General features: G+C 37.4%; 2 protein-coding genes across 3 annotated transcripts; both read left to right on the top strand.

Moving 5' to 3' along the window:
* Positions 1-267: 267 nt before the first annotated feature.
* LOC147295491 (Protein phosphatase 2C family protein) lies at positions 268-4,009 on the top strand. 2 transcript variants are annotated; one of them, XM_086230532.1, is made up of 9 exons: positions 268-726; positions 1,155-1,623; positions 1,966-2,137; positions 2,253-2,406; positions 2,494-2,557; positions 2,645-2,752; positions 2,855-2,980; positions 3,078-3,310; positions 3,592-4,009. In XM_086230532.1, exons 2-9 carry the CDS (start codon positions 1,414-1,416, stop codon positions 3,809-3,811), a joined length of 1,287 nt encoding a protein of 428 aa, XP_086086658.1. In that variant the 5' UTR covers positions 268-726; positions 1,155-1,413; the 3' UTR covers positions 3,812-4,009. The 2 variants fall into 2 exon arrangements, with proteins under 2 accessions (XP_086086658.1, XP_086086657.1); XM_086230531.1 differs by having other exon boundaries at positions 268-857.
* Positions 4,010-4,683: 674 nt separating this feature from the next.
* On the top strand, positions 4,684-8,052 carry LOC147295490 (PR5-like receptor kinase). The gene is made up of 3 exons (XM_086230530.1): positions 4,684-5,600; positions 5,918-5,950; positions 6,748-8,052. Exons 1-3 carry the CDS (start codon positions 4,901-4,903, stop codon positions 7,884-7,886), a joined length of 1,872 nt encoding a protein of 623 aa, XP_086086656.1. The 5' UTR covers positions 4,684-4,900; the 3' UTR covers positions 7,887-8,052.
* The last annotated feature ends 3,031 nt before the right edge of the window (positions 8,053-11,083 follow it).

Here is an 11,083-nt window from a genome sequence, read left to right as displayed (position 1 = left end):
AAATTGAATTTATGCCTACAATAATCTACTGCAAGATCTGTTAGGTAAGCAAGCATAATCTGGCGATACTATTTGTTTAGAGCACAATAAATAAACATTTCCGCTGTAACTTTCTTTCTAATCCCATGGCGGTGAACTTCTTTTCCCGGAAAAAAAAAAAAATAATAATAAAGCTTTGGCAATCATCGTGAGGAAAAATTGGTTGAGAGAAACCGACTTTTAGCAGAAGCAGAATGTGGGTTTATGGATGGATGCCTGGATGGCTTTATACTTTTATAGTCAGCCAAACCTACTTTTCTCTCTTTCCTCCAAATAAAAAAGATAGCTTTCTGCCACCGAATTTCGCTGCCATTTGTTTTTAACACCCAGATATTTCAATTTAAAACTCTATCGGTCGTCTCCGATTTCTTTTTCATTTCTCTCTCTCTTTTTTTTTTTTTTTAAATAGTGGGTGTTTGGTGGAGGAAAATGTTGTGAAGCTGACTCAAGGAATTCAAAGCCTTTTTTAATTGGAAGATTGAAGATTTGGGTTTTGATCAATGGGTTTTACAGTTCATACCTTGTCACGAAAACGCGTTTCGTCTCCGTGTTGATTTCTTTATGTGCTTTCTTCTGCTTCTCTGTTGTTGTTGTTGTTGTTGTTATTGTCCTTGCTTATTACTGTCGCAATCGGATCTGCGTCTGGCTCGCTCTGCGTTGTGGTTTCACAGCCAGACATTCTTGCGGGTATTCCACATTACCTCTTCCTCGTCTGTCGGAATCTTTGTTCCTCTGTTTGGTTCCTAAGAAAAAAGAAAAAAGAAAAAGAAGACAGAGCTAAGAAGAAAAGAACGAAAATTAGAATTTTTGTTTTCTGGGTAAGCTTAATACAAGCTTAAGTTAACATTGGCATCTTACCCTTTGTTTCATAGATTTTGAATCTCTACGTTTGGTTTTCTTTTGTCTTGTGCTCAGTGTTTTGGGTGCCAACTGCCAAATTATGGAATATCTAAGATGTGGACTGTCATTCTTTTATTCGTTATATTGGATGATCGATTTTTGTCTTTAGTTTTGTAATTTCTGGTGGTTGATCAATTTGTTGAATGTTATGAATGTATAGGTGTTTTAAAGTCATAGCCTGACAGTGTTCTTTGTTTTGTGGATGATAAATGCAGATCAGCTGGAGTTTCTCTTGAAAAGGTCGATTTTTCTTTGTTAGACTGGGAATTTGTACTAATTGCACAAAGAAAGTCGTGGGTTTGTGATACTCGGAGAGGCTTTGTGGCTATATTGACTGTGAAAATTTATCTGATGTAATTAGTTTGTACATAGTATTAGGGTCTTTAGGTGTTTACCATTAGTATGCTTCTGAGGCAAACAAAGTAGATAGTTTGAAGGTCTTGGGCCTCTGGAAAAGACAGTGGTGAGGTAGTCATGGCGTCAGGAGAAGGGAGGCGTCTCCATCATAATCTTGTGCCTCTTGCTGCATTGATCAGCAGAGAGCTGAAGAGTGAGAAGATGGAGAAGCCGACTGTCAGATACGGGCATGCAGCTCAATCCAGGAAAGGGGAGGATTATTTCCTGATCAAGACTGATGGTCAGCGAGTACCCGGAAATCCTTCAACAACATTTTCTGCATTTGCGGTAATCCCGAGTCTCTCTTACATTTTCACTACAGTCTATAGAACCAGAGTCTGGCAGCTCAGCTCTGGTATATTGTTGAACTGTATGAACTTCGTGCGTTGAATGCTAAGTATCATTGCTCAACTTATGTTCTCCTGGCTTGTTCACTGTAAATTTTCTTTATGGACTGTATTGGTTTGATCTGTTCCCACATAGACAGTCCACGAGATATTTTTGGACTATGTCCTGTAATATTGTTCGTAGATTGTGGGGTGAAGCAGTGTGCTCAAACCAGTTTCTTTGGCTATCAACTTTAGTGGTAATGTCAAATATGATAGTCACTGATTTCTTATTAATTGTCAGATCTTTGATGGGCACAATGGAAATGCAGCAGCCGTATATACAAGAGAGAATTTGTTAAATCATGTGTTGGGTGCTATGCCCCGTGGGCTAGGAAGGGAGGAGTGGCTTCAAGCTTTACCTCGGGCCTTGGTTGCTGGGTTTGTGAAGACTGATAAGGATTTCCAAAGTAGAGGCATGGAATTTGCAATTTCTTTAACCCTTTGTTCTCCTTCTTATTTTCTGTTTTTCCTCATATTTTTCATGCCCCAAATCAAACTAATTCTCTTTACTCTTATAATTATCTCCAGGGGAAACTTCTGGAACAACAGCTACGTTTGTAATAGTTGATGGATGGACTGTAACAGTTGCATCGGTAGGAGATTCCCGTTGTATCTTAGATACTCAGGGTGGTGCTGTTTCCACCTTAACTGTTGATCATAGACTTGAAGAAAATGTAGAGGAGTATGTATTGATTTTAAATTCAATAAAAATCCTTTCTTATTACTGTTCTCTGGATTTTCTAATCGAACATTTGTTCTGTAATTTTAGGAGGGAACGTGTTGCTGCAAGTGGCGGGGAAGTTGGGAGGTTGAGCATTGTTGGTGGTGCAGAGGTGAGGGCATTTAGATCTTACACTGTTTTTACTGAAAAGAAAAATAAGGTACCTCTTTTGTTAACAAATGTTGTTTAACATTTACAGATTGGTCCCCTCCGTTGTTGGCCAGGGGGTTTATGCCTTTCTAGGTCAATTGGAGACATGGATGTTGGGGAGTTTATAGTTCCAATACCATATGTGAAACAAGTCAAGGTATCTTTCTCCTTGCTGAGTTTCTTATAAACTATTCAATTCAGTGACAAATCTTCTTTAGCATGAGGGCTAAGTAGCTAACATTCTTTATCGGTTTAAAAGCTCTCAAAAGCAGGTGGGAGGCTTATAATTGCTTCTGATGGCATCTGGGATGCCCTATCCTCAGATATGGCAGCACAAGCGTGCCGTGGATTGCCTGCTGAACTTGCTGCTAGACAAGTTGTGAAGGTGGTTTGAATTATCCATTTGCCTTTTGTCTAATAGTGTGCATGAACGGTAAAAGCCATGAATTCTTTCTTATTGCATTTGATGGATTTTTGTTTAGGAAGCTTTAAGGACAAGAGGTCTAAAGGATGATACAACCTGCATAGTTGTTGACATAATTCCTCCTGATAATTCAGTACAGCCTTCAACTCCCCCGAAAAAGCAGAACAAGCTTAGGACCCTGTTGTTCAGGAAAAAGTCACGCAACTCTGCTAATAAACTATCCAAGAAGCTTTCAGCTGTGGGTTTTGTGGAAGAATTATTTGAAGAAGGCTCTGCCATGCTTGCTGAAAGGTTAGTTGATTCTCTCTTCATTCAGTGGAAGACTATTACTAATTCTGAAAAGCAAGTTTTCAACAATGTCACTGACAATTGTTCACATTTTATTAAATTGTATATAGCAAATCGAATTAGACTTTCATATTAGATATCAGAAACCTTTATTGTTGAGGTGGGAAGTTTGTATTTGTCGCTCGGCTTCTTGTGAAATGTTATTAATCAGTGGGAAGATTCTTATCATATGTATTTGGCTGCATCTGAAAATAATGATTTGTTATTACATAAATGTATTGCAGGCTGGGCAGTGATGAGTGCACAGCACAATCAACATCTGGGATTTTCATGTGTGCTGTATGCCAAGTAGACCTTGCACCGAGCGAGGGCATATCTGTTCATGCTGGTTCCATCTTCTCCACCAGTTCAACGCCTTGGCAAGGGCCTTTCCTTTGTTGCGATTGCCGTGATAAGAAGGACGCCATGGAAGGAAAACGCCCAAGCGGAGTCAAAGTAGCTTAACTTGTTCATTGTTTCCCTCCCTATTCTTTTAACCCTTCATTCAATTTTTTGGAATCCATTTTCGTAGGTCAGGCATTGTTTGAACCCTACTTCAATGTTACATGAAATGTATGTGTAAATTTGATAAATAATGTAAAATGAGTTTTAGGAATTGAGGAAGATTTGGTTAAGGGAACCTCGTTCCGCGATTGATTTCTATTTGGGAGTTGTATCTGTGGATGTCTGAAGATGCTGTCAATTCTTTCTATTTTTATTTTTTAATTGCAACAATATTATAAAATCATAAATAAACCCTGATTTCCACTGAATAGATTAAAATTTCTTTCCGTACGAACGTGGTTGGTGCTGTAAATTAAATTGTAAATGGATCATACTGTGAAGGTAAGCTTCCTTGAACCATACTGTCGATATCGTGGAAATAACAGTGAAGTAAATAGTAATGACATAATAACAAGTAGAATAAGCTACTAAATATATGAGGTTCTCATCAGTGGATGCTGTTTTGGGCTGCCTACCGTAGAAGGATCCAAAGACTATGCAATAATGTTGACTACAAGTATTCCAAGTCAACTAGGATGTTGACTATGCAATAATATTGGATCTTCTCTTCTTCTTCTTTTTTCTCACATAAATTGGATTATTTGATTGGATTTTTCTTCGAAATTTAAATTGGCTCATGATGGTGTTTGGGCCTTGGGCCCGGATTGTTACCCAAAATAAAATTGGTTGATGATGGATGTGGTCATGTTACTACAAGACACTCTCGCATATGAGGGAGTTTCCTTCTCATTTTCCTCATTGACTAGCACTAGAAAGACTTGACTCCTTGACTCTTCAAACTCTTAAGAAAGAAACCCTTGCAACTCCTCTGAACCACATACATTACGGCAGGGCATGTTTGTGTGAACACTTAACGTGTATGTTTTGCAGAGCATTCAATTTAATGTCCCAACGTGTTTAAGCACATAGGGACAATATTGGTTAAGAAAGGATGGAGGCAAATAATTGAACAACAGTCTTGTTCTGAATTAGAGGAGTAGAACTTTTTTCGTGGTGCTTTGTTCTGCTTGTCCAGCTGGGAATCTTTCCATGGCTCCCGTCGCTTTGTTCGTTTTCTCTCTTCTTACTCATCTTGTGGTTCTTCACTCCTTTGAACCAGACAAAGATTGTCCACTCCACCCCTGTAATGAAATGGTAGGCGATATCAGCTTCCCCTTCAGAAGTATGGCACATCCTCGTGAATGCGGGTTGCTCACAGTTGATTGTTCTCAACCCTCTGGGCCAAAGATCCAACTGATAGATGGAGGATACTGGTATGAATTAGAAAACATCTCTCGATCAAATATCATTTCTATCAAACTCAAAGACACAAGGCTTCAGAGGCACTTAGATAATAAAGATGACTGCAATTATGAAGATTTCGACGATTTGCGTCTTCCCATCCCTTCTCCTATGTCTCCTATCCTTTATACATTATCCATAGATTCCACAGCCAATCTGACCCTCTTCAAATGCCACAAGCCCCAACAGATTAGAGATCCTAACTTCAGCTGCTCCAATGGTTCCCATAATTACTATATGTCCTTTAATACTAGTTTACCAAATCCCCCTCCAGCATGTTTAATCGCTCAGCTCCCCATTCATCTGGATCCAAAGAATCCAATGCAAACTCAATACAATCTTTCTGCATTGACTGCTGTGTTCTCCCTTCAAGTGAAAGTAACCCAAGAATGCTCTGATTGTTATTATCACCAAGGAGGCAAATGTGAGGAAATTAAATGTATAAAAGGTATAACCTCGGAAGAGATGTGCATAAAATTGGATGCTTGCCGCATTTACATGACCTGCTGTCTTTATTATCTGTCATGCCATAACCAATGTCACTCCTCCAAGGATATAACTCAGAGGAAAAGAAACTGTTTAATTGATTTTTTTTTTTTTTTGGTATTAGACTATTAGGTACATAAACGCGCACATATACATATGGAGAGTTTTTAAATGATCATTATGCATTATCTTGTTTTTGGTGAATGCCAATTTTATTTATGACAATTCAATTTTCTTTGCTTTAGCTAACAGAATTTTTCTTTGCAATTTATGTTGCAGGAGATAAGACCTGGAAATGGAAACTCGGACTAGGTAAGGTCCATAACTCTTCAATTAAATATCTAATTGATATGGATTCTCATCTAGGACAAGTGTTTGAACTGAAGGAAATCAAATCATTCCCAAGTGCCTCAGCAGAGGATTAATGTTCTAAACATATCATGGAATGAACAAACTTTGAATATCACCCTGTTGCTTACAATGACAGTAGTCCTTTGGTTGGCCCTATGTGCTTAAACACGTCGGGACATTAAATTGAATGCTCTGTAAAACATACCCTTGATCAAACTTGGATTTCTTTTAACTGTTTTATAATTTTATGCCATGCGGTCCTTTGGAATGATATTTCTGTTGAGAGTAATGTGGAGCAATGTCCCACATCGGAAAACTAAGGCTTAGCATATGTGCTTATAAGTCTTGGGCCTCTCCACCCATTGCCAATTGGTTTTGGATTGGATGCTCTAATTCTATCATGGTATCAGAGCTTGGTTATCCGCGTGTAAGGCCCAACGGCCACACGTGCTCCCACGTCACCCAATACAATTTGTTCACGTGTAAGGCTCAAAATATCGCCACACGTGCGGGGGCGTGTTGAGAGTAATGTGGAGCAATGTCCCACATCGGAAAACTAAGGCTTAGCATATGTGCTTATAAGTCTTGGACCTCTCCACCCATTGCCAATTGGTTTTGGGTTGGATGCTCTAATTCTATCAATTTCAGGGTTTTGAATATCGCCATTTAAATTTTTATGGCAAACTCTCTCAAAAAAGCTAGTTTATATTTTCCATGATCTTGCATTGCATGAATTTGTCATTTGTTTCTTTGATCAGCATTGGGAATTGCTGGTGGTTTCATCCTCACGGTTCTAGTGGTTACTGCTTGCGGCTTAAGGAGGAAGTTATCATCTAATAGATTTATTTTCTTTCCAAAGAAGGAGAACCAAGATCGTCAAGCTGTTGAGGCTTTTCTAATGAACAATGGGCCACTTCAAGTTAAAAGATACAACTATTTCGATGTCAAGAAAGTGACCAACTCCTTCAAAGAAAAATTGGGGCAAGGGGGCTATGGTGGTGTATACAAAGGAAAATTAACTGACGGCCGTCTTGTAGCAGTGAAGGTCTTGAACAAATCAAAGGGTAATGGAGAAGAATTTATGAATGAGGTTGCAGCCATTAGTAGAACTTCCCATGTCAACATTGTCAGCTTGTTGGGTTTTTGCTTTGAGGGTTCAGAAAGAGCTCTCATCTATGAATTCATGCCGAATGGATCTCTTGAGAAGTTCATATTTGATGCAAACAACCCCCAAAAAGATGTTCATTTGGGATGGGAAACATTGGAACGAATTTCACTTGGCATTGCTCAAGGACTAGAGTACTTACATCGTGGTTGCAATACAAGAATTTTGCATTTTGACATAAAGCCTCATAACATTCTTCTTGATGAAAACTTCTCCCCGAAAATTTCTGATTTCGGCCTTGCTAAAATATGCAACAGGAAAGAGAGTATCGTGTCAATGTTGGGTGCCAGAGGTACTGCTGGATACATTGCTCCAGAAGTCTTCTGTAGAAATTTTGGAGGGGTCTCACATAAATCCGATGTATACAGTTATGGAATGATGCTTTCAGAGATGGTTGGAGGAAGAAGGAACATCGATGCTGAAGCTGAAGATACGAGTGAAATATATTTTCCGCATTGGATTTACAGGCGTATTGAGCTCGATGAAGAACTTGGACTGCAAAGCATAATGAATGAGGAAGACAAAGCAAGAGCAAGGAAGATGATAATAGTGAGCTTGTGGTGCATACAAACAGACCCTTCAAACCGGCCAGCGATGAGAGAAGCCATAGATATGTTGGAAGGGAGTGTTGATTCCTTGCAGATACCACCCAAGCCTTACTTGTCTTCTCCACCTCCAAATCCCCTGCTGGCGGATTCTTCTACAACATTGGTCTCAGTATCACTACAATAGAACCCTGGAATTGTATTTTACTTCATGCACCTATGTTTTTCAAGGGAATTTGATGAATACTAAGCAATATTGAAGTAAATTGTGTCATTTATCAGCTTTGACAGGTGTGGATCCAACATATCAACTATTTGAATGAGAAGGGATGAAAATGACGCTATGATCAATCTTATTCTGTGGGCATTTATTTTATATCTTAACAAGATCATCATGTTAATTACTATTGCAAACTTCCGTTCAATCTAATCTGAAATCCAATATTGGGTCATTTTTAAGCACAACTTAGAATCACCACTGTTATTGTTGAACCCAGCTGACCAAAACAGCTAAGCAGAGGAAAATGTAGAAAAAAAAAATGTTGTCTGGTTTACATAATTTTCATATTCGTAACTCATATACACTGAAATCCCTTTTCGTTTCTATTTTCTAGGGTTGTATCTGTGCAAAACTGAAGATGCTGTCATTCATCTGGTAGTACATAAATCGATGGTTGAAAGTGAATGTTCATGGTCAATGAAAAGATTAAATAAAATTAACCCTAATTCTATTGGCTATTAGTTTTTTTTCTGCAGAATAATGATCGCTAGTTGCGCATCAAGCCCATCATCAATGAATGAGTATAAATGCGTGGGGCAGTTGTTTTTATTTTTGGTTTTATTCATTTATTGAGGGTTAGGCAGAATGCATAGTCTTCTTACACTCAAAGGCGGCTTCAGAGCCAAAGACTTGGGGGGTGTATTCAATTAGGATTTTAATGGACTTTGGTAGAGTTTTTAAAAGTCATTGACTTTGGTAGAGTTGATGGATTTTAAATGACTTTCATAAACTCCACACAGACTTTGGCAGAATTCTGCATAGAGTTTTAACAGAGTTTGCCTAACTATTTTCATTGACTTTGATGGATTTTTATAGACTTCTAATAACTTTGATAGAGTTTAATAGAGTTTTTTATTGTTTATTTTAAAATTTCTCGGATATTTTTTTTAACAAATAGGGGAGGACTGTAACAAATCTATTGAAGAAGTCCTGTGATCTCTTTCAACTTTGTGATTTATTTGTTATTCCTCCTCTTTCATGCTAAATTTTTCCTTACATCAAAATAATGAATAGAAAAGTATGTAGGAACTATTTGAATCAAAATTGAGCTCTTCATTACACTCCGAAAAAATATAGTAAAATCATTATTTTACCCCTATTCTCTTTGTTAAACTTCACAAATAAAAAGACCAGCCATGCACCCTGGCTTAATGGCAATGATAGGGTCTCTTACAAATTAGCCCCATTAATAGGGAAATAATCTTTAAAACAAAACAAAAGCACAATGTAGAGCAAGAATGGTCAAGTTGATAATGATAGACATCAAGTCGGGTGCAACCATTAGGTACACAAGGAAAAATCAAGATGCATGACCATCTATTTGTTAACTATGTCTATGATGAATATGATTAATTGTGGGAAAAAACAAGAAAAATAACAAACTTAAAAAAAGAAAAAAAAATGGTGGTTCAACTGGATGAAAGCAATTGACATGTAATTGCATCTAAATCAACCATGTCTCTAGATCTAAATTAAAAAATCATAACATAAATTGTTTTTAAATCTTTCAATTCTCATTATGATCAGCATGCCCGACATCTCCCCATATAGCTGAAGCTATATTAGTTCTCCATTGATTAGCATTCTCTCGTTGTTGCTCTTGGGATTGAAGAAGTAGTTCAAAATTATCCCCTTCATCTATTGGTAATGGTGATGATGATGACTCGTTGTCAGGTTCAATAGGAAATTCATCAGAACGACACTCTTTGCGTAGAAAGTTGTGTAATCCTGCACAAGCTAATACTAGCTCTGCTTGTGTCTTATATAGAAATGGAGGTGCAGACTTGAAAATTGTAAATCGCGATTTAAATATACCAAATATCCTCTCGATTACATTCCTCAATGAAGCATGGCGAAGATTGAATAATTCAATTGCATTTTCGGGCTGACGATCTTGACCAACAAAATCTTGGAGATGATATCGAACACCTCGAAACGGGGCTAAAAATTGTCGTCGATTTGGAAATCCACAATCCACCAGAAAATATTTACCTAAATATACAACATATGTATATATAATTAATTTTCAATGTACTACCTAATGTAAACGTAAAGGGAAAGAAAAATATTTTTCTAAATAAAAAAGAAAATTAAATACGTACCTTGTGGCACTTTAAGTCCATTCCTCCTTGTTAGAGCATCATTTAGCACTTTTGAATCATGAGCTGAACCCTCCCATCCACTGAGCACATATATGAATTCCAAATCAAAGTTACAGGCTGCTAATACATTTTGTGATATTTTTCCATGACGATTACAATAACTGCTTGTATCACGTCCCTTAACCATTGCTGGTATATGTGTGCCATCAATAGCTCCAATGCAATCCTAAATAAAATATAAGAGTTAATAAACAGACCAAATTTCCCTGCTCAACATGCTTATATAGTTATAACATTTTATTGTACAAAATATTTATCACATACCTTAAAGTACGGGTAAAATCTTGTGCTTTCTCTTATCTTAGCTGGTGCTGTGGATCCAGGTTTAGCCATCAACTCTGGTGCTATTGTATTCAAGGCCTTTAGAACTTTGTTGAAATTTCTGCTTGTTGCAAAATGTGATCGGCCATATGCCTTACGAGTTAGGCAATATCGAGAATTTTGACCGATAGTAAGTAAAAATGTTGCAAGCATTTCTTCAACACAAATAAATCGTGTATCACACAAAAGTGTTTTTTCTCTAATAATCTTGCATAGTTTTCGAAACACGTCAGGATACATCCTATACACTTGACGGAAGTGTTCAGGATCCTCATGCAATACCCTATGTATATAATTGTATCCATTTGTAGTAATTGGTCGCCGAGTTAGAGGACGCGCAATACGTTCACCACAGGTTGTAATTAGTAAAAATTTTAGCACTTGAATTATTGCTTGAAAAGCCATCAACAATAAATTGATGCTTTCATAAAATTCTTCCTCTAATTTTTCTTCATCAATTTCCTCATCCTCTATTTCTTCTTCTTCAGAATCCCCATGCATCATTGTTTGAGACATTTTTTAACCTTATCTCAAAAAAATGAAAAGGAAAAAGAAGTTAGATTGCAATATATATATGAATGGAAAAGTGTGTTTACTTCAGTCAAATAAGTGAATCTAGAA

Source organism: Dryas octopetala, chromosome 2 (assembly GCF_963921425.1).
Source record: "Dryas octopetala chromosome 2, drDryOcto1.1, whole genome shotgun sequence".
In the NCBI taxonomy this organism is placed as follows: Eukaryota; Viridiplantae; Streptophyta; class Magnoliopsida; order Rosales; family Rosaceae; genus Dryas; species Dryas octopetala.
Note: the sequence above shows the minus strand (reverse complement) of the source record. Positions and strands in the feature narration are given on the sequence as shown.

What these genes read in the sequence shown, in the direction of transcription:
- LOC147295491 (XM_086230532.1), top strand. Translation starts at nt 1,414, where the DNA reads ATGGCGTCAGGAGAAGGGAGGCGTCTCCATCATAATCTTGTGCCTCTT. An exon ending in TAAGGATTTCCAAAGTAGAG is followed by an intron (nt 2,138 to 2,252) that starts GCATGGAATTTG and finishes AATTATCTCCAG; the next exon opens with GGGAAACTTCTGGAACAACA. An exon ending in GCATTGTTGGTGGTGCAGAG is followed by an intron (nt 2,558 to 2,644) that starts GTGAGGGCATTT and finishes TAACATTTACAG; the next exon opens with ATTGGTCCCCTCCGTTGTTG.
- LOC147295490 (XM_086230530.1), top strand. Translation starts at nt 4,901, where the DNA reads ATGGCTCCCGTCGCTTTGTTCGTTTTCTCTCTTCTTACTCATCTTGTG. An exon ending in GGAAATTAAATGTATAAAAG is followed by an intron (nt 5,601 to 5,917) that starts GTATAACCTCGG and finishes TTTATGTTGCAG; the next exon opens with GAGATAAGACCTGGAAATGG. An exon ending in GAAATGGAAACTCGGACTAG is followed by an intron (nt 5,951 to 6,747) that starts GTAAGGTCCATA and finishes TTCTTTGATCAG; the next exon opens with CATTGGGAATTGCTGGTGGT.